Source organism: Eubalaena glacialis, chromosome 13 (assembly GCF_028564815.1).
Source record: "Eubalaena glacialis isolate mEubGla1 chromosome 13, mEubGla1.1.hap2.+ XY, whole genome shotgun sequence".
NCBI lineage: Eukaryota > Metazoa > Chordata > Mammalia > Artiodactyla > Balaenidae > Eubalaena > Eubalaena glacialis.
Window position 1 is genome coordinate 88,081,478 of NC_083728.1, and position 23,240 is coordinate 88,104,717.

Here is a 23,240-nt window from a genome sequence, read left to right on the forward strand (position 1 = left end):
TGTCGTAGAGGTGGGGAGTGGAGATGGGGAGTGGAGATGGGGAGGGACATAGGGTCATGTCAGAAATCCTACAATGAGAAAGATGAAAGTAAGATACAGAGACCTAACAACAAACCAAAGGGCAAAGAGATGACTGCAAGGTCCTCCAGAGGACAACTCTCATTCTCTTCCTGTACCACCCCTCCCCCAGGATACTTCTAAAGCCCCAAGGCAGCTGAGACAGCAGGTCAGGGGCTGTGGCCTTTCTTTCCACCTACTTGACAGGCACATGTGCTACCTGCCAGCATCTCCCAAGGATGCACAACTCCTTTTAACCTGCCTTCCAGTCTGTTTTGGGGACGCTCACCTCAGTGTTCAGCTCTGTAGAATCTAAGAGGTCCAGCCCGTGCTCACTGGGGGAAGAGTGCTAGAGAGAATGGGATCAAAAATCAGAAGGGTCCCTCCCCACTCCCATCACCTGCAAACAACAACAAAAGGTCCCTTTCCAGTCTCTTGCGACAAGCTTGAAGGCTGGAGTAGGTCCCTGAAGCAGCCAGGGAGGGAAGAGGAGCAAAGTCAGCGTGGGCAGCAGCATCAGAGTCATGAGAGAAGTGCTTCCTCTCCTGGCCTGCCAACTGAGACCCTTAAATTTGTTCAGCTTTGGAACGAGAGAATGGGGTTTTTCCTGAGGGGACTTTAGGAAAGACTAATAGAGGCCTTGCTGTCTAGTCTCTGGGTTGAACATGTTATCTGGTTTTCCCTTTGAGCACAAGACCTCCACTTCCCTCTTCTACCGTGTCCTTTCTCCACCTTCAAAGAGCAGAGAAGGGAGCAGAACAGCAGCAGACACACAATCCTTTTCTGTTTATAAGGCGCCTTCACTTCGTATTTTGTGTAAAAGGTCCATTTTAAAGATGAGGGGGTTGAGAGGGGTTAAGGAGCTAACTTGATAAAGTGGTAAAACGGAAGACTTCTAGGTCTCCTCACTCGAATTCCATGCTTTTCCTACTGAACTGGCAGCATATCCTCCTGAGGAAGCAGGCAGGCAAGGGTAGAAAATGGAGTGACTGGAGGAAGAGGGGCGGGGGCAGCCCTGTAAGGAGAGAGGAAGGAAGGAGGGCTCTGCCTGTGTGCATGTGTTATGAAGAGACTTGCTGAACGGGCTGCAAGGTTGGACTGGGTGACCTTCCATCTCTATCTAGCTCTAGGACTCCCTTTAATTCTTAGGAGATTAAGAGGAAAAATACCTATAAGGGGATTGAGAGTGTGGGAGTGCTATTCCAGTCCTTTTTGGTATTTAAAATTTTTTCCCCCTATTTCCTTAAAGTCCAAGCGAAGTCAACAGCAACTTACAAACCCTTCCTCCTTTACTCTATGATTCTTTCAAAACGTCTTGGGCAGCTTCCAAGGACAAGGCATCATCAGGACAGAGGAGAATCACTATAGTTTCTCTCCCTCACATCTGCTTCCAGTTCTAGAGGGAGAAGGGACTGTTGGATCCACTCACCTTGTCTGTACCTTGCCACTCTTCACTTGAGTCATTCTGAATTTCTAATTCTTCTTCATCCTCTTCCATCAGACTGAGCCTGGAAACAGTGGCAAAGAGTAGAGGTTTTCAAGGACCCCTGAGAGTTTCTCAGAGGCACCCCAGGGGAAGAGGGTGGGCAGTAAGCAGACCAGGGCTCCAGAGTCCCACTCCAGCTTCAATCAAAGCAGCTCTACTTATACCTGTTTTACATACTAGGGTTCCACGTTACACTGGAAGGAAGTGTTCTGTGGTTAAAACAAGTCCACAAAGCACCAGCATAGAAGCAATGAGAAGGAAAGAATCCCCTCACAATGGGCGACAACTGAAGTGAAGACAGAAGATGATGAGAAAAGCTCACCGGGTCAGCCGGTTGCCCAGACCAGGACGCAAAGAGTTGAGTGGAGTCTGGAAATGCTGTGGACTCGAGGACCTTAACCTCTGGGCACCTAAAAGGGACTGGCTGTTGGGAATGAAGGTGGATCAGTGACAAGGGTTAAAAATAAAGGTAAAAAGAGGAGGTAAAGTGGCCAGCATGAAAGCCAGTAAAAAGCTCAGAGTGGAGGGAAAAAGAGAAAATGTACAGCTAAAGAAAGGGGAAAGGACCGGAGAAGAACCCGAGAATGAAGGGGTGCTGTGGGAGGGAACAACACAACAGAAATGACGAGACACCAAACCGGGACATCACAGCCGGGCTCTCCTGGGGCCGCACCCTTGGGTAAATGCCAATTCTGAGCCGCCGCCTTCTTCCATCTCTTCCAATCCCCCCAGGGGCTGCCTACTTTTCACAGCCGTTGAGGTGAGGGTGGGTGTGGGTGGGATACTGTTCAGCTGTAGGCTTTCCTCCTGTGATGCAGAGATGTCCTCTCTGTGCCGCCTGGAGGGGCCTGCAAAGCAGCAGAGGCACATGTTAACTGTAGACCAGGTACCACCACAGACACTTTTAGTTTTTCAAGACCAGCTCAGGATTTGGTAAGGAAAAGTTATAAAAGAAGGGAACGGAAAAGCTAGATGGTCTCATTATGACACGACTAAAAACGAGTACAGCCCTATGTACTATAAAAAGTAGGGTTTACAGAATTGTACCAAGGACTTGTCCAAGAAAATCTCACTACACAGCTTAGAAAACAAGAAGGAAAGAGACATACATTCCACAGATAAACAGTAACATACAAACACGAATGTGAGAGAGGGTTGGAGTCCCTAAGATTGAGAGGTCTCAGTTAATCAATGAAGACATCTGAGATCCTATTCATTCAAGATTTCTGTAGTGAGAAAAAGCTTAGAATGGCCTGAAATGAGGGAGGAAACATGAGGGTTAAGGAGAAACAGAAAAATGGGAGACTGGATTTTTTAGAAGCCAGAAAAAAATGAGATAACTGCAATGTCAGCACAGTTCTAATATGAAGGGTAAATGGAAGACCTGGGGCTCAAAATATTAAGGACTCTCTCCTGCAGAGCTCCAGGAAGGCAGAGGAGGAGAAAGAACCCCAAAATGTCTTAGAAAACCTAGGTAATGCTATTTTTAAAACATAAGTCAAATCCATATTAATATCTGTCAACTGTAAATGTTCATACCCCCATTATCCTCCCTCCCCACAGCCTTGTTTGTACACTGAACTGGCAACCGGAGAGTGAGCTGCTTCTGGTTTAAGCAGAGGGCTACTGAAACAGGGAAGAGCCACGTCCGTGAGCTTGTGTTCCCAGAGAATAAACCTTGGGCCCCCACGTTGACTCCTAATCTCTCCAACCTATTATCACTGGCGTAATGTCCACGGATTCAGCCCTGGGACCTCTCCCTATCTCCATCTTCACTGGCTTCCTTAGCCATTCAGGTTCATGACTTTAAGTACCAACTCCCACATCCATCTCAAGCTTCTGCCTGCCCCCCTCACTCCAGATTCCTGTCTGTCCAACATCTCCACCTGCAGTAACATGGCTCATACCAAAGCCCTGGTCTCATTTCTCACTCACAGCCTTCCCCATCTCAGTTGCTATCAACTCCATCCCTCCAATTATTAGGCCAAAATCCTTGGAGTCATCCTCAACTCCTTTCTTTCTTACATCTTACATTCTTTCTTATTATGAGGTCCTATCAGAATCTGGCCGCTTCTCACCACGTCCGCCGCTCCCCTGGCTCACGCACTCTCATCTCCTGTCTGGGCCCCCACAGCAGCCTCCTCACCAGTTCCTTGGCTTCAACCCCTGCCTCTCCTTCGGTCAGTTCTCAACACAGCAGCCAGAAGGAACCCCTTAAAATTTAAGGCAAATCCTGTCACTCCTGTGCTCAAATCCTCCAATGTTTACCCATCTCACTCTGAGTAAAAGCTGGAGTCTTTATTCTGGCTCGTATGCTCTGGACTCCTACGACCTCTTTGGTCTCATATCCTACACAGTCTCCATTCAGCAATACCGGCCTTCTCTGCTGTTCCTTGAACGTGCCAGAGACATTCCCACCATGGCCTCTGGACCGGCTGCACCCTCTAGTCTGCTATTCTGATATACACAAGGCACCCCCTCTCTCACTTCCTTCAGTTTTCTCCCCTGCATTCATGTTCTCTCCAAGGCCTTCCCCTGATCACTCTTTGTAAGACTGCAATCCCCGCCTCACCAGTATTTCCCCATCCTCTTCCACAGCATGCATCACTATCTATCTGACACTGTTCGAAAGAAAGTTCACTGCAGTGTTCCCAGCACAATTGAGCACAAGGTGCTCAGTACGTGTCTGCTGAATGAATGGAACCGATCTTTTCAGTTTTCTCCTACCTTTACGAACTGTTTTAGGCAAACCAATCTATACATCTATGTGCTTTGGCAAACTCTTACCTTTCTATGTTCTGCTTGTGCTCTTCTGCTAGCCCATGATACTCACTCCTCCTCTGTTCAACTTATATAAATTTTACCCATTTTTCAAGATCCAGCTTAAATCCCATCTTCTTGATAAAGCCTTCATAGATCAACTAAACTTAAAATGATACCTTCCTTCCCTGAATTCTATAGCATTCATCTGTCAAATCCCTGGGAATTTATTACTTACTGGTGACTTCATAACTCAGATTTTCTATAAATGTATTTTCTTTCTTTTCTATTAGATGGTAAGCTGCTTGAGAATCCTTCATGGCCTCTAAAACACCTAACACAGTATCTTGTATATAGTACGTCCTTAGGTGGCATACAAAAGACATTAAAAGGAATTCATACCCTACCTCACAACACACACAAAAATTAACTCAAAATGGATCACAGACCTAAATGTATTAGCTGTAACTAGAAAACTCTTAGAAGAAAACACAGGAATAAATCTTTGTGACTTTAGGCAACAGCTTCTTAAGACATCAAAAGCACAAACAACAAAAAAAAATAGATAAGTTAAATTTCACCAAAATTAAGAACTTCTGTATTTCAAAGGACACCATCAAGAAAATTAAAAGACAACCCACAGAATGGAAGAAAATTTTTCTGTACCATACATCTGATAAGAGACTTTCGTCTAGAATATGTAAAGAACTCAACAAGAAAAGGACAACCCAATTTTTCAATGAGCAAAGGATTTGAACAGACATTTCTCTGAAGAAGATATACAAATAGCCAATTAAGCATGTGAAAAGACGCTCAACAGCATTAGTCCTCAGGGAAATAAATGCAAATTTAAACTACAATGAATGAGATACCAATTCACAGCCACTAGGAGATGGATAAAATAAAAAAGACAGTAACAAGTGTTGGCATGAATGTAGAGAAACTGGGGCCCTTGTACATTGCTGTTGGGATTGTAAAATGATGTAGGCACTTTGGAAAACAATTTGGTAGTTCCTCATAAAGTTACACATAGAGTTACTGTATGATCCAGCAATTTCACTTCTTAGGTATATCTCAAGAGAAGTGAAAACCTACATCCACACAAAAACCTACACATGAATGTTCACAGCAGCATTATGCCTAACAGTCAGGAAGTGGAAACAACCTAAATGTCAATTAACTGATGAATGGATAAATAAAATATGGCATATCCACAAATGGAATGTTATTTGGTCATGAAAAGTTATGAGGTACTGATAAATACTAAGCATGGATGAACCTCGAAAACATGATGCTTAGTAAAAGAAGACACACAAGGCCACATACCATATGATTCCATTTATACAAAATGTCTAAGAATAGGCAAACCCAGAGACAGGAAGTAGACTAGTTATACTGCCTAGGCTGAGGGAATGGGGAGAATGGCGAATGATTACTAATATTTTAAAATGTACACTAAAAAGCACAAACTAACACCTCAAACTTATGATTTCTAGGATATTACCACTTAAGATGAGACTATATTAAAAAAAAAAAGATCAGTTTAAAGAAAAAAACAGGTAAATTATAAGATAGGTAGTGATCTGAAGATTAAAAAATCATGAAGGTTATACAAAAATCTTTAAAAATTGGAAAATAACAAGATGTCACAGAGAGGCATCCTAAATGTACAGATTTCTTAGTTCAATCTCTGGTTTTATGATTAGTTTCTATTTAATTTTTCACAGAAGTTCGCTGTTTTTAGTTGGCTAGATAAACCTTGAAGAAAATGAGTACCCTTAATGACAGTAGGTGATCAATGAAATACTTATTTGACCAAACGCAAGAGTTTGAAGGAGGCAAAAGCCAATATGCTGCTTATCTAGGTAGTGGCGATCAAGGAAGTAGCACTGAGCACCCTGATACCTGCATTCACAGCACTTTACCTTCAATGCGCCTCTTCTTGGAGCGGGGGTAGCCCTGAGGGTTGGCCTCTGCTGTACTCTCTACAGGGCTGAGGGACTGGCAGTAGGTGGTGACTGGACCCCAGGGACGGCCAGGTGCCTGGGAGACACGTTGCAGACTCTTTTCCAGGTAGGACAGTCTAAGAAAGGGGTGGGATGGAGAGGCTGAAGTGGTCACAGGCCCTCACCACACCCTTCTTCTCTAACCCCCATCTTTATCCACCCACGCCCTAACTTACAGCAGCTGCTTGTCCTGATGGAAGAGTCGGGGGGAGAACTCTGAAAGGAGCTCCAGGAATGCCAGATTTGGGGGCTGACTGGAGGAGCCAGCTGGAGGAAGCTCAGACAAGGAGAACCTGATGCCTTCCCTTGGTTGAGCAAAATCATTTTAGGAAAATAGTCCCTTCCCACTTCCCTCCCAGGGCTGAGGCATCCTGTCCAAGTGCTTCTTCCCCTGGACCCAGCCTGTCTCCAAAGGATACCCGCTCACCAACTCTACTGCGACTCCTCGGCATGCTTACCCTCCCCCTCTGAGACCTCACTCCCAGCCCCTGTACCCAGCCTCTGGCTCAGCCCTCTTAGGAAGATTCAAGTACCTTGCTTTCCAACCAATACTTCCTTACTTGTGTAGCATGACCACAAGGTCACGGTTCTGTAGCTGCTGGGGTCCAAAGCTCAAGGCAAACCTCCTGGCCAGGTCCCTCATCTCGATGAAGGCTGGAAGCTCATTCAGGCCCTGGGGCCCCTGTTCCTGCAGCAGTTCTGTGTATAACTGTGTCCAGGAGACATGGCACATTTGGGAAAGGGAGGAACAAGATAGAAACAAGGAAGTATAGCATTCCCTTCTCTGCCCAGAAATCCAAAAGGGCTTGGGACACCATCTGCTATTTTTACTCTTTCTTTCCTCCTAGGACACTGACCCTATTCCTGACCCCCTTGCAAGAGAGAGGCTTCACCCTGCTCTGTAACAATAAAAATGTCTGTAGTAACTGAAGGATTTGAGAGAGAACAGACTAGAAAAAGAATGAGGAATTCCCTATCACTTTACTGTTGGTGCTCCCATGTCCTAACTGACATGGAGTTTCTATGGGGTTGGGATGGAAACTGCCCAGTTAAAAAAATACTTTTTATGGCTCTACTAACTGTGAAGGTGACTGTCATGTGGAATAAAAGCCAAAGTAAATCAGAAACTTCCTGCTCTGAAGGCTCTCACGTTCTAGACGGCTGTGGGTGGGCTGCAGGGAGGGCACGTCAGGTCTGAGGCACTGCAGGCGGAAGGGCGTACCTGCTTGAGGCTCAGCAGCAGGATTCGGGAACAGTGACTTCGGTCGATCTGCCTTGCTCTAGTTAACGTTTCCTTGATAATGTCACCATAGTCACTGTAGAACTGATGGAAAGGAAGTGGAGAAGATACTGTTTGACCACAGAAAAAAACTATTTGTTTTGTTTCTTTCTTCACAGCCCTAACCGTATCTCCTTCCAAAACAGTCTTAGGTAGGGAAATGTGAGCCTAAGCATAAAACAACTCATACTAGACCACACCTCTAACCAACAGGTACAAAGCCCCAAAGAAATCAGTTTAGGCAAATAAGGGAAGAAACTCTGCCCTGAGCCCATTTCTTGGAGAAGAAGGGTAGTAAGCGTGCCAGAACCAAGTGTCATCCAGCACCGAAGCCTTTGCTATTTGTCTCTCCCGACTAGAACAGAAGCTCCAGGAAGGAGGAACCACTGACTATTTTGTTCACTGAGGTGTCCTTAGTGCCTGGGATAGTACGTACTCAATGAACAGAAATCAACACAATGGTGGGTTGAGGAAATGAGGTATATATCTAGGTATCTCGTGAGGATTGAACCCTCTTCCATTCTTATTTCCCTTAATTACCCCATTCCATAGACTCAATTCACATTAAAAAAAAAAGTCTGGACAAGAAGAATAAGATACTTTCCCTCCAATGAATTTCTTCCTCCTAACAGTTTTTTCTCCATTAACTATTTACTACTAAGTCTCTTTTCTTTGTCCCTTTATTCTAAACTATTGGCCTTCCCCCCTGCTTCTCCTTTTAAGCCTGATACCATCATCTCCCCAACCCTCCTTTCTGTAGTGCTACAGCATCTGCAGCCACGGCCGTGCTCAGCTTGGCGCCCTGCTGTACCTTGTTGTAGTGTTTGAAAACATCCGAGGCTGCGTCCATCTCCAGCACCCCATAGAGCAACAGCTTGCAGAACCCAGCCAGGAGGCGGCGCCGCTGGTGCAGCTGCTCTATCTGTGAATGATCCTCCTGAGAATGACCTGGTTCACATCAAGTGGAGAATGGAAACATCAGAATCACAGATTCAGACCTCCTGCCCTATATGCCTGAGCCCCAGGTATAGAGCCCCTGTACCACTGCCCAGTTCTCCAGGCTGGATGAAGACGTGGTCCATGAGGAAGCTGGCCAGCTCAGACTGGAGAGTGGCTTCAGGAATAAAGACAAGGGGCTTAAGGAACTCTCGTCCCCCGACAATCATCTGAGGGCTGAAGATGAGCAGCAGATCACTTAACAATACAAAAGCCTGTCAGGGAAAAAAATGAACGCTTAAAAAGGACAGAATACTGACCAAGACAGAAATTACATTGCTAATTTCCCCTCAGAACGGGGTTTCCTCAGACCACAGGGTTGGGGTGGGGGGAATGACTCGCGTCCTGACATACGCTCACTGGAGTAAACGCTCACCTGCTCCTGAATCTCAGGATCCACATCCGAGAGGCAGTTCTGGCAGAGTTCACAGAAGGTCACCATCCTGCCCTTCAAACTCAACAGCTGCTTCTGTGGAGACAATGGCTTCAGCGGGGAGAAATGAAGGAAGACACGGGCTCCTTCATTCCCGTTCCCCCTACTCAGACCCATATTCACCTGGGAAGCATCTGATCCAGAAACGTGGGTTAGTGTCCAGAGAATGGAAAAATAGACAAGAGTCAAGGCTGGTAGGATCACCTGTAACAACCAAATGTTACAAAATGAGGGTCAGGAGTAAGAGGCAGGTGGGGAGAGAGAGACAGACAAGCACATACACACAAAGGAGGAATAAAAGAAAAAAGCAGACAAGAAGAGAGAAAATGAGATTAGGAGAGACCCAATTCCTTTTCTGGTAGAAAAAAACTGATTCTGGAAGTCTTCAGAGGATTCTATCCTGAGTAGGAATGCCACCTCTCCCTAATTTATTTAAAGTCTCCTAGACCCCCTCAATATTATCCTTGACTCCCCAGAAACCAGAGAGAATGGCTGTTTTCAGGTGCTGGAAAGTACATTCACCTTCCAAGATTGGGATGGAAGGAACGACACACATGATCAAGATCTCTCTCTCTCATCCGCTCCACAGCCCTGGGACTCAAACTGCGTGTGAGGTGGCCACCTAGGACATGGCCCTTAAAACTCCTCTCCTGCCTCCACGTCTCCAACTTGTCTACTTGCCTGGTGAGGAACCTCTCCTGTGTCCACAGCCTTCCGGAGGAGTCGGTAGCACGGCTCATAGAGCTCCCAGCGGGTTAGGTCATGGGCACTTTGGGGGGCGGGGAGAGAAAAACGTTACACTGGAAGAGAATGAGAGAAATCAACCCCACAGACAGCGGTAGAAACGGAAGAGGGAGCAGGAGGGGACCTGCTCACTTGTAGAAGGCAGAGAGGCGCTTCAGAGTGGCTGCCAGACTGTACACCTCATCCTCATCTAGGAAGGACGACTGAGGAAGAAAGAAGGTCCACAATGGGATTTTCCCAAGAACTCACAGATCCACACCCCCATCTCGGGGCCTCTCCCACACAAGTCTGGGGTGTCCCGTCATGCAGCCCCACTCCCAACCTGCAGCTGCTCTTCAAGCTCCTGCTGGAAGCGGTCAGTTAGCAGATCCACAAGCTGGCTGCGGGCAAAGTCCACCCGGCTGAAGAACGTGAACTCCGGATTACAGAGCAGATAGAGGGCATGAGCACCAGCCTCAAGCACCGCTGGTTCCGCGTGCTTCACCACCACCTCTTGGAGCTGCTGCAGGAGCAGCTCCAGGTGCTGAGAGAGAAAAAGGTGGGAGAAGACCGTGCTGTGGGGGGGGCGGGGAGGATAACTCCTCCGGAGGGGACTAGAGGTGGGGAGAAAAGAAACAAGGTCGAAAGCTTTACACTTCAAGGATAAAATGCCTCAGAAAGGGAGGGCTTATTGGTTTTTCTAGAATCCAGGTTCTTGAGAAAAACCGGATACTAGCAGTAGAACCTTTGGCCCTAGGACGAAAGTAGCAAAGTATAGGGAACGTGTCCTCCTCTCTCACTTTCTCCAAGCGCCTGGTGCAGTAGATGTTGAGGTCAAAGTAGTTGAGAAGCTGCAGCAGGGGAGCAACCTTCTCCGCATCAGCTGAGAACTGTGGTGATTGAGAGGGAAGCCTACATATTACCTGCTATACTGCTAATCTGGAGGCCACTTCCTTCCACCCGCTCATTCCCAGAGGCTGAGCAGTGGGGCATCTCTACCTTGGCCAGGAGCTGGGGGAGCAGGGGGATGAGGTGCTCAGTCAGCTTCACCTTGTCGTCGGCTTGGATCTTACGTTCTTTGGGGGTTAAGCCCTGGAATTACAATCATTTGGGGGTGGGGGTAAAAGTGTGTGTACATGTATTCCTCTGCCCAACAATCTTATCTTCCCAGGAAGGAAAACTCAGCAGCTCCCTTCAGACTTCTTTCTCTGGAAATGGAATTCTTTGGGGGGCAGAGGAAGGAGCACCCAAACCTAAGACTTGAGGATTAGGACGGACAATACCTGCCTGGATTTAATATTGCTAACCAACCTACCCTGCCCCTCGTGCCATACCTTCCTCCCCGTGACCCGCCCCACAGGCGGGTGACCCTCGGAAGCTTGCCGGACACTGGACACAAGGATTTCTATCAGTGTGCTCTCCTGTACGTCGCCCAGGTCTAAGGTGGCAGGAGGATGGAAAACACAGAATCACAGGGTGGCCACCCTCCATCTCCAAGGACCCCACCGCCCCACCGCCCATGACACCTATGCCTTTCACAAGTCAGGAGAGAAATCTCTCCTGGTTTCCTACTAGGAGATGAGAGGTCCCCTGCCCTGGCTACCAGGTGGCACACACTCTGGTCCTTCTCCAGCAGCAGGCTTGTCAGACTCTCCCAGTCCTTCAGCTGAGGCCCCGCACAGTCCCACAGGCTGTCTACTAAGTATGCAGCGTGGTAATGGAGCTGTGGAAGAAGACAGATGTTAAGTTACTGAAGCCACATGTTAAAACTCTAGGAATTGGCTACTAACGAACCATTTCTCTCCTTCCTGCAGTGCCAGCTCCCATCCTTCTCTACCTGAAGGTCTTACGCATGAGAGCCCAACAGCTCCTTTCCATACGTCACCTCACTCTCCACAAAAAAGGACAGCAGAAGGTGGAAGAAAGTCCTCTGGGAGCGCGGACTTTGGCGTCGCTCTCTCTCACCCACCGTTCTTGTCTCACATTCAGGGTAGAAGAGCCTGGTAGAGGGGACACAGGGAAAGGGCATAGCACGGAAGGAAGTAAGCAGTGCAACAGTTACCATGGAAGGAAGAAACAGTCCAAGGAGAGGATTAAAGGAAAAAGAGGCGCAGAGCTAAGGAAAGCCCCAAGGCGTTGAGAAGAGAAGGAGACACCAAGGGAGACTTCATAGGTATGGGAAGTCCTTAGAAAAAGCAGCAGCAGATGATGGAGAGAAAACAACACATGATGGTGTTGAAGGAACAAGCGAAAAGAGGCCCACTCACTTCCAGTACAGAAACTCCCCTACAGCAGAGGCCAGGGCTCTGTTAGAGGCGTACACAACAGGGTAGATGCTCTCACAGTCTGCCTCTGTCAGCACCCCTTCCATGTTCCTGCCAGGAGAAAAGCAGAAGAAGCAGGTGGACATGGATGTCGTCCTCTAGCACAACTAAGGCTAGAAACAAAAGGGGAAAACCAACAAGGATTAACTCACAAAGAACTTTCAAATGGAAGAGTGGAAAACAGAGGGATATAAAGAGTTAGAGAAGATAGGAAATTTGCCCCCTGGAGATCCTGCAACTCGGGAGTGACCTCTGTCTTTCAACCTGTATATAAACAAGAGTCAACCTACAATCCGTGGAGGGATAGGACTCTGGAAGGGCCTGTCTGATGCTGAAAAGGTAAGTCTGAGATGCTTGCCTCTCCACTTCCCAGGACTCACTTAAGGATAAGTGTTAGTAACCTGACGGCCTCCACTGCCACGTCATACTCTCGGTCCATGACCATGGAAACCAACCGGTCCTGTAAGAAGGAGAACATTGCTCAATAGCTCATTGTATCCATCCCAAAACACGGTTTTCTTAGAATCTGAGGGATTCCTAAAGAGAGGGTGTAGAAGCAGACACTGGGATATCTATGGATATATAAAAGTAACAGACATGGATAAATGAGGTGGGGAAATGGGAACCACAGACAGAGCCAAGCACAGGAGCACTGTCCCGATTTTACCTTAAAGCGGCTGGTAAAGAGCTCCAGGCGTGCAGTCCAGTCTTGGTTGCCGTACAGCCCCTTTAGAGCCTTCAAGCACTTCAGACGGACTTCTCGATGCTACTGAGGAGAAGGGAAATGTGGCTGACTCCTCCTCTACTCACCCCCACTGGGCCTCCATACTTCCCTCTCAGATTACTCATTCTGGGCCTGGGTGTCCTCTGTATCGAGGACTGAAATGTCTCAGAGACAATGAACAGCTGTCTTCTCACTTAAAATCCAAAAGGATCACAGCAGAATTTAGCAATCATGATTAAAAGGATCTTTTGGCTACCACCCTAGCACTTGCATTACCACCCTGTCGTCAATAACTTTCTCGCCTTTCTATAGGGAAAGTCTTTCTCCACTCGACTGTGGTTTTGAAGCATTTAATCGTCGAGATATATCTTTCTCTCTCCTAACTTATACTACCCTCCCAAATAATGGGGGAGTTTCGAGGTTCAGTGTCTTGATGAGTTGATCACTGACCACTAGTGAAACACCTAAGTGGCAGTACCAGGAAAAGCTGAAGCATCCTAGGGCAGGGAAGAGGACTGACTCAACTCTCACCTTATCATGCAGGGTCCAGCCAATATATTTTAAATAGCTGTCAGTGAGAAAAGAGGTACTGTAGCTTTGCATCCAAGACCCAATCTCCTCAATGCAGATAGCACGGATCTCAGGAAGGACATCCCTAGGCACAGAGAGAAACTGACCCTTACTACCTTCTCTCCAAACTCACTTTCCATCCCAGCAGATATCTCTTTGTCACAGGAGAATCTATCTTCTTGACTAAACACTAGGTACTAGGCCTTTCATTTCCTCCTCCCAATGTGAGTATTTTAAAAAGTGAACACTTTCTTTCTGTAACCAACCTATAAAATAGTTGAACTTATCCTCCATGCCCCTTTTAAAAACTGATTTTGGAATTTAATTTAGCTGTTGCCCAAACGGCGTGCGTGTGTGTGTCTGAGGTACAGTTGATGTACAATATTATATAAGTTTCAGGTACAACATAGTGATTCACAATTTTTAAAGGTTATATTTATAGTTATTATAAAATATAAGCTATATTCCCTGTTGTACAATATATCCACGTGTCTGTTTTGCTTCCACTTCAAGAAAAGATTACATCAGCTAAAGGGTTCTGGAAAGGCAGAGGTTGAAATGTAGGTAAGAGTGAGATACAAATACTGAGGAAGAAGTTCTTTACAGTATAAAACTCCCCTGCCTTTAGCACAGTGTAAGGCACAGTGAAGTGGGCTAGGAAAAGGCTTGCCGAGCTGTACACCCTCAGAAAGGCCCTGCCTTTTGGCTCTCTGCTCTTGTCCTCTCAAGGCTCAAGCCCCAGGAAGATGGGGGAGGGGAGGTCTCAGGCAAAGCTGGAGCAGAAGAATACTCAGCAATGCCTTACCCTCTTATCGTCTCTCCCAGAAGAGTTTACACGATCCTTTGTAGGCGGGGATAAACTAAACCTAATTTGGAACATTTGTTGTTAGAGTTTTTGCCCCTGCTGCACTAGCTGTGGGACCAACCAGATAACTCAGGGTTAGGAGACCTTGTCACACTTCTACAGACTCCATAACTGAGGACCAGCTGCTTCAATGAGAGGAGCCCAGTAACTCACCTGTACCGATGTACAAAGACACCCCTGAAGAGGGCATTCATCATTCCCTCAATCTCTTCTTGATGCTCTTGGAGCTGGAGGACAGGGAGTAACAGGTCAATCTCTCATGTCCCCCAATAATATAAGGCCACTAAAATATAAGAAAAGCATGACATCCACCTACTTCCTATTAATAAGAGGACACAGTCTGAACCTCTGGTATCCTTTGTTCCCTTTTAAACCTTCTAATTTTTTTTTTTTAATTTTCAGGACATTTGGCTTTATTTCCCACATGTTCATAATACTTCTATCTCCCCAAATCATTTTTTCCCCCACATGATAAATATACATCTATAGTAAGGTATGAAAGTTACAGGCCTCTAACTTTCTCTTTCTATGGATTAGATACCTTGGAAAAGAATATCACCTACTCATCCACTTGTGACAGTGGATAGGCCGGTGAAATCAGGCAGTCAATAGATACATCTAAAATACAAAGTTGATGAGAAGGGTGGAGTTTGCAAACGAAAGTAATTAAACTCATCAGTCAAAAGCAGCGAAAAAGAAAATGTAGCCAATAAGTTATCAGAATACAAAAAGGTTAAACCTTCTAATTCTGGAAGAAGCCGTATAGTCAACTAATGCCTCAGAGATTTGTGTTTGGAAAAAATAATATCCCTTCTGTGTCTCATTATTTTGACTATCTTTGGCTATTCAGAGGCCCTAGCTGGTAGTTATACATGTTTTTGACTAACAACAATTGGGAAAAAATTTTTAATAAATGCAGTTTGTTTGACAAAAGAAGCAGAACTAACAAAAAAAGAGAAGAGATTATATCAGTGGTTCTCAACTGGTGGCTCCCAGGGGACATTCAGCAATGTCTGTAGACATTTTTGGTTGTCATAACCTGGGAAGGTACTACTGCCATCTAGTGGATAGAGGCCAGAGATGCTGCTAAATATCCTGTAATGCCAGGACAGCTCCCTAAATGCCATTGTTGAGAAACCCTAGATTAGATGAATAACAGATAACAAGGAAGCAGAATTACAAGGGAACATTCTTTAAGACAACTGCCCCAACTCTTCAATAAATCAATATATTGGGGGAAAATGGGGGGTGGGCAGAGGTTCTGTATAAGAGACTTAAGAAACACAACAACCAAATGTAATGCATAGTCCTTAATTAAATCCTGGTTGGAATTAACCAGATATAAAAGGTACTTTGGGGACAAATGGAAAATTTTAAATATGAATTGTGATTACAAAGTATTAGGGAATCATTGTTAATATTTTTGGATATGAAAATGGTATTGGGATTATGTAGTAACATTTTTTTTAGATGACATACTTAAGTCTTTAGGTTGAAATACCAGTATGTCCATAATTTAGTACAAAATAGTAAAAAAAAAAAAAAAAAAAATAGATGAGGCAAATATAGTGAAATATTAGTTAAATCTAGATTTAAATCTAGTTAAATCTAGATTTAAATTAAATAATCTAGTTAAATCTACATTATTTGTATGCAGTGTTCATTCTACCAGTGTTATCTATTTTTCTGAACGTTTGAAAATTTTCTCATTTAAAGGAAAAGGAAAGAGAGGGAGGGAGGGGCTTCCCTGGTGGCGCAGTGGCTGAGAATCTGCCTGCCAATGCAGGGGACACGGGTTCGAGCCCTGGTCTGGGAAGATCCCACATGCCGTGGAGCAACTAGGCCCGTGAGCCACAACTACTGAGCCTGCACATCTGGAACCTGTGCTCCGCAACAAGAGAGGCCACGATAGTGAGAGGCCCGCGCACCGCGATGAAGAGTGGCTCCTGCTTGCCGCATAGAGAAAGCCCTCGCACAGAAACAAAGACCCAACACAGCCAAAAATAAAAATAAATAAATTTTTTTTAAAAATTAAAAAAAAAGAGGGAGGGAAGGAGGAAAAGTGGGTCATCAGTACCAAATTCTATGTAAGTTGAAAAGGGAAACTGAAAAAAGGTCATTGGCTATAGGGATTAAGAAGTCACTGGTTTGGAGGAAATAACTTGAAAGAAAAAAATGGGGATAGAAGCTAGGTAGTGAAAGGATTCAGTTGGATATTAAGGAAGTAAGGAAATACTAAAAGGAAAGATAGAAATGGAGTAGCTTATAGAGGAGAATGAAAGAAGATTCAAGGGCTTATATACATTTATAAGTGGAGAGAGGAAAACAGTGGGGAGAGAGAGATTAAAGACAGAAAGCCGAACGATAACTGATGAAGCAAGAGCGCAGAGAAGTCCAAATAATAGGAGTCACCCTAATGTATATAATTTAAGGTTTGAGACACACCCAGTACACATGAGGTTTAAAACATACTGACAGTGAAAATAGCAAAAAAGAATCAGGAAAGTATAGATTTTTCTCTAATGATTTAGCATGGAAGATATCCTTGGTGAGAGCTAGAAAACAGTCAACTGGCATAGTTAGACATGATGAGTCCTACCAACCTCATGGTGGGGGAGGTCTCAGATACTTAGGGGGAATGAGGGGAAAATTAGTGTTAGTCTCATGACAGACACAGCTGTTTGAAGGTTTAATCAGTGTAAAAGATTTTGCTGGGGTTTATGTCCTCCAGTGGTCTTCTTCAAGTTTAACAGGAAACAAAGCAAGTACCTACTATGTGCCCAGCTAGGCAATTTATTCATCTCATTTAATCTTCACAAAAAGAATTACCCCCTTTTTAAAGGAAAGGAAACTGAAGCTTAGAGATTACATAAGGCCATGGAGCTAGTAGCTAACTGGAACAGAATTTAAACCCAGGAGAGATTGAAAGGCCTGTGTCCTATCCATTCCTTGAAAACTCGGCCTCCCGCATCAGTGGTTGGCCTTCAATACTCCTGTGGTAACCTGCATACTGCACACGTGACAAGAAAGTCAATGCTTAACCCCCTGCACAAGATGCAGGCACAACATTTAAACACCTGTGATAATGAATGCAGACAATGGAAACTGAGCAAAAGTGGAATTATAGAGAACTCTAAAATTTACTCTAAACTAGAAATGCTCTATTGAGCCCACATCCCAGAAACAAAGTGAGTATGCAATAACCTCTGACCGGAGGGGTCTATTAAACTATTGCCAGACTCCATCATTCATGATCTGAAAGCTTGCCTGGGGGACTGTGCCTTAGCAGAGAGAAGCTTGGGGACTGATAAGGTGGGCTGCAGCAGCTGTGATGGAAGCCAGGAGAGGAGGGAAGAGGCAGGGAACACGTCTCACCTCTTTGCGTTTCTCCAACAGGCTCTCCAGCCGCTCAGGTGATCTCTGTCCTGGCCCCTTGTTTCGTTCAGCCTCGTACTGACGTTGATTGTTGTCCTTGTGCAGACTCAGTTGGAGGGCAACTCTTACCAGGGAGGTCATCAGCTTCATGGCTTTGAGTCAGTAAAAACAAGATAAAGAGATCATTACTTAAGTCAGAGGGAGGGAGGGTAGGTTCAAAAAAGAAGGAAAAAAGAGGGCAGTGAAAAAGAAAAGCTAGAGCAGGGTGACCCTAAAATCCTAAGACTCACTGTTCTGGAGTGGATTTTTTCTCTCCCTAACTCTTTTGGGCTTCCTTTAATCCTTAGCATATTCCCAGTGGTGAGCTATAAGAAACACATTAAGTTTGGAAACTATCACTGTAATCCACTCCTTTTTACAATTCCACTAATGAGAAACTGGATGGAGGTTTGGGATAAAAGAAGCATGACCCTGAAGTAAAGAGCTAGAATGCAGGTAGGAAAGAAGATCCAGGATTGGAGAACAGAGGAAAGTTCTACCAACCCCCAAGAGAACATATACAGAATAAAAGTGACTGCCTACCAGCCAGGGTGCTAGTGTGACGGAAGGCACGGACTTGGGAGTCTGAGAGGCCAGTGAGCAGAGAGATGAGGTTGTCCATAGGGAAGCCATCATAGAGAAGGCTATACTGGCACCGATAGACCAACGTCCTCACAAATTCACAGAAGCTGCCCTGGAACTTCTTCCAGGATGGGCCTGGAGCTGTCAGAGGATAGTCTCCTGAGTCCTATAAGAGAGTTTATGAAAAGGATGGAAAAGTTATTACCAGGTCTATGAAGTCACAGGGACTGGATGTCAAAACCCAACAGTATAGTAAAAATGTATCTCTTATACCTCATTCTCAACTCTACAGGCATATTCAGATAACGTGTATAGGTCCCCTTTGCTCCCAAGAGATTAAACTCCTCTTTCTAAAAGCTATCTTATTTCCCAGAATCCGAAAGAAGAGGATAATGGGCCTTGTATTTTGAAAAAAGAGTGGCAAGAGGATCCTGGACTGTCTTCCTCCACCTCATTAAACTGTTCTGTTAGGTGCTGGATGATCTCCGAGTTGGACATCTTCTTGAACATCTCAGCGGTCACAGTGCCTGAGGAATGGAGGAGATGAGGTACTTAGAAGGCAAATAACAGGACACCATGACCATTTAACATATACATTTGAAGATGAGCTAGGAAATATACTGAAAAGAGCTTAGGTGGGGAATCAGAAGACCTGAATCCTAGTCATAAATCTGCTACCATCTAACTGAGTACCTGCTATAAGGCAACCTCTCTAGAAAACCCAAGGGAATCAAACAGTGGAAAACTATGGTTAAAAAAAATATTCCAAACAATCAAAAAACAAAGAAAACTATGCCAGATTCTTATAATACAACCTGCGGTCTTATAAGACTAAAGTTAGGTCATGGCCTCTGGGGACCTGGGGCCCCACAACTTCAGTGGAGAAATATGAGATGAAGTGACTGAGAAATAAGGAATAAGAAAATAAAAGATTATTTCATTTAGAGAAAGGAAGAGTAAAAGTCTGATGGTCCATTTCCAAATTTGTAAACATCATACCATCACATTAGCATGATTATTTATTTTTCTCCAAAGGGTCTTGTCTCCAAACCAATACATTTCCTTACTGGATCACTTCCCTATTTACCAATCAACAATGTAGTTGATACTAGTTAAATAAGTGAAATTTTTCTTATGCTTTTCCCTCTCCATTTATTTAGGAAATGCCTAATCCTACACATCTAAAAGGAGAAAAAGTTTTACAATATAGGAGCAAGGCCTGGGGATTAGAAAAGGGTAGGAGTTTCCTCACCTTTACATCCACATGACCGGATGAAAAAGTTAATGAGCTCCAGGAATCCTGCATCCTGGTCTTGCTTGTAGCTATCCAGCCACTCATCTACCAAGGACTAGGAAAACAATGTGGATGATTTCTATTTCTGGCAATATGACAGACTAGAAATTCTGTATAAGCTTTCTAACTGAAGCATCTAAACTTCTGATTAAAATATTAAAACATCTTTTAAAATGTATTGCTAAACCAGAATGAAAGGTAAAATTCCATAAAAGCCAAAAATGAAGTGAAGGTAGCAATTCTGACAGATAAGCAAGCTGACTTTTGCTCTGAGGGGTCTCTTAACTACAGACAGAAAGTTAGGAAACTAACTTTGTCCAGATGGCTGCATGGAATGTAGAGCATAGGAGATACAGAGCCTAAAGGGCTTCCAAAAAGAGTAGTCCAAAAGGAGGCTCCTGCAAAGAGTCACACCCTCATGAAAGCAAGAATGAGAAATAAACCTATAGGTAAGATGGGGACAGCAAGAAAACTAGCTTGTTATGACCTTAGTGTGGGGTAGAGGGAAAAACGAATTGTCCCTTGAGAATTCAAAACCATAAGTCAGTTCCCATATCTGGATTTGCAGTCCAGATCCACATTACCTCTACAATCAAAATAACCTCAATCAGATAATTTAATTAAAAGTGATTCTGGAGTGTCCTCACTCAACCACCAGAAGCAAACGTAGGCTTCCTCTCTTAACAACCCATCTTCAACCCAGGCCCCAAAGAATTCCAACACATAGAAACCAGTAACAAAAATAAAAATAGAAAAACTCCGTATGTTTGAAAATTTTTAATTTTTCTAAAAACTATAAAAATCCACACTATACATTAATACGGGTGAATCTCAAACAACTGAAACAATTTAAGTCACAGAAAACTAAAGAACGACTCATTCACTTAAATTAAGGAAAACACATTCATTGGTGATAAAATTATAATGAAAGACAAGGGAATGGTTAACAGAAAATTCATTCTAGTAGTTATCTCTGGGTGGTGAGGGAACTGGGGGAGTAAGGTGGAGGGAAGATACACAAGGGTCTCTACAGCACCATTAAGGTTTCATTTCTTGAGCTGGGGCTAGAGGCCTGGGTGATCACTGAAAAAAAATTTTTAAGTGCATATATGCCTTACATGTTTTTAGATGATAATAGAATTACAAGAAAATTATTGAAAAAGAAATGTAAGAAGAGAAAAAATATGTGGGGAGGGAAAAAAAATTAGGTATAACTGTAAAAGTGGAGCTAAAAAGTGACAAGGGTGAACAAGTTGCCACCCAAATCCAAGCTTCTTCTCTACATTATCCAATGCCTCTCCTTGTCTCCTCCATCGATCAATCAAGGCAAAATCTATCCTGTTCTGTGATACTATTAGGAAAGGAACATTCCCTCTCATGTAAGATCCCCCTTATATCAATCACTTCAAGGATTCACTCTGTGGTCTTATCTGCCTTTCCTGATACAGGTTACGTTCACTAAAATGTCTACATTAAATCAAGTTTGTAGGCACTTGTACTTATCTTTCCACCCAACAAGGGGTGAGAAGGTATCAAGAAACAAAGGTGAGACACTCTGTTTTACCTGCATGTCACTTTTGGCAGCTTTCACAGCATCAAAGAGATCACTGGCTGGTGGCTCTGACTCTTTCTGACCATGAGCACGTACCACTCGGGACCCCTTCTTTGGACGTTTTGCCACCTAGTAAGTGAAAAGAGATCATGAATATCTTTAAAAAGTCAAAGTGACATTAACACTTGGTCTCATCACACAGGTAGGCTTAAGCTGCCAATTCCACAACAGAGTTTGAGTTATTGACTCAGATTAGAAATAGCTGATTTTTATATTGTAAACTTTATTATTTCTAGTCTCTTGTCCTTTTAAAAGTCCCTAAGCTCCATTCCTGTTCCTCTATACCCTAATACCCTCTTCTCTTATTCTTTGCTCTTCAAAATCTGCCTTCTTCCTACTTCTGTCCCTTAACACTTTTTAAGCCTTGTCCTTTCATCAAGCATATCAGCTGACCTCTTCTAGGTTTTCTTTTGCTGCTTCCCAGACCAGGTTCAAAAACAAAACAAAACTGACTCACTGGGGTTGTTTTGAGTGGTCGTTTTGCTGCTCTCTTCTTTACATTTCGTCTCAAGTTGTCTTCGAAGTCACTGCCTTCACCAGCTGACAAAGATTCACTATCCCTATGAGGGAGTGTGGTTCTGCTTAGATACAACACCCTAGTCCCTATATATAAAAGGGTAAATAAATTATAATTTCTTTTTGTCTCTAACTTTACACCCCTCTCCATGAGGAAAATATATTCAGATTTTAAGGGGAGATGAGCTTACTGTTGCCAGGAAGTAGGCACAATGTCTTAAGGGAAAACTTTCACTTGAATAAAGCACTGGAGATGAAGAATGAAGAACTGAGGTAGGTGAAGGACAACCCTTTCTTAATATCCTCTCTGACTAAGAGAATCAAAAGATATTCACATAAAAAAAAAAGATATTCATGTAAGCAGTGAGGGGATCACTGCTGAGTAGAGAAAAATGGCTCAGGAAGTCATGTATTACTAATACACAAACCAGAGATTAATATGTGCCTGGTGTTAAATTTTACCCCTTGAAAACAAATTCACGTCTTGTTGATTATGGTTAAATTTACAAAATAGATATAACCTGGTGCCAAACAGCAGCACGGACAAATAGAAATGATTCAGAAGAGACCAATTAAAATTACCATGGGATATTCTTATAACTGAAGTATAACCTTCAAAAATTGTGAATCATTATGTGGTACACCTGAAACTTATATAATATTGTATATCAACTATACCACAATAAAAAAATTACCAGGGGATAAATCAGACCTTGATTAATTTTTTCCTGGAAAGATTTTTTTAAAACCCAAGACATACTCATATAATCTTCACAGAATAAGCTCATAAATAAGGACCTGTTTATAAAACCCCAAACAAAAGAACTACAGGACACCAACTAAAAAGTATACACTAGTTTTCAGGCACCAAATAAAGAACTCTTTTCCCTTTCCCCCATCTGTGGGCCCCCACCGGAGGCTGTCCGTGAACATACAAAAGTGTTCAAGAAAGGTTCAGACAAGTTGGATGATGGATTCAGAACAGGACGGATTATTCCTGACGCCTCCAACACGTAGGACAGCCGAAATCCAGCCTGTTCTGAACCAGTATAGTATCTCCTGGCTTTTCATACGTCACACACGTGTTGCCACTTTACCCGTCTGTTAAATGAAAACGGGAAAAACTGCGGACAAGGCAACGATGTCCCACCAACCCCACTCACCCCTCCGAAGTCTGGTCCGAGTCCCTGTCATCGCAGGGCACCGCGACAGACGAACTAGAAGACGCAGACAGGCTCCTCGGCCCAGTCCCCAGCGCTCTGCGCAGCGGGGAGGACACGCTGCTCGGGGAGGAGGAGCTATGCAGCTGGGAGGAGGACGACCGCAGGGTGGGCATGGTGGTCCAGCTGCGGGAGAGAGCGAGAGAAGGGGGAAGGCTTCCTGCCCCACCGCGTCTCCATCCGCAGCCCCGACGACCCCCCCTTGTTTCCAAGGGAACTGCTTTGGAACTCGGGGAGTGGGGGGCCCACAAAAAATAAGACGGAGAACACACTGTAGATCAACTACACGTCAAATTAAAAAAGAAAAAGAAAAGCACAGCTTTTATGGTTTCTCCTGGGATAAACCATAATAGAAAAGAGTATTTTTAAAAACGTATGT

The 23,240-nt window shown here is 44.3% G+C and overlaps 1 protein-coding gene across 1 annotated transcript; it reads right to left on the minus strand.

Moving 5' to 3' along the window:
* Positions 1-310: 310 nt before the first annotated feature.
* Positions 311-22,977, minus strand: STAG3 (STAG3 cohesin complex component). Its single transcript, XM_061209883.1, has 32 exons — positions 22,805-22,977; positions 21,583-21,685; positions 21,078-21,194; positions 19,472-19,568; positions 18,670-18,746; positions 18,181-18,385; positions 17,599-17,750; positions 14,377-14,450; positions 13,320-13,443; positions 12,732-12,830; positions 12,445-12,524; positions 12,008-12,115; positions 11,626-11,740; positions 11,358-11,463; positions 11,075-11,178; positions 10,740-10,832; positions 10,541-10,630; positions 10,084-10,284; positions 9,894-9,964; positions 9,699-9,786; positions 9,141-9,221; positions 8,961-9,053; positions 8,631-8,799; positions 8,400-8,536; positions 7,532-7,633; positions 6,870-7,018; positions 6,486-6,614; positions 6,229-6,386; positions 2,217-2,391; positions 1,866-1,967; positions 1,487-1,565; positions 311-406 (listed from the first exon to the last, which is right to left on the minus strand). The coding sequence occupies exons 1-32, from the start codon at positions 22,975-22,977 to the stop codon at positions 311-313; spliced, it is 3,747 nt and encodes a 1,248-aa protein (XP_061065866.1).
* Between the last annotated feature and the right edge of the window lie 263 nt (positions 22,978-23,240).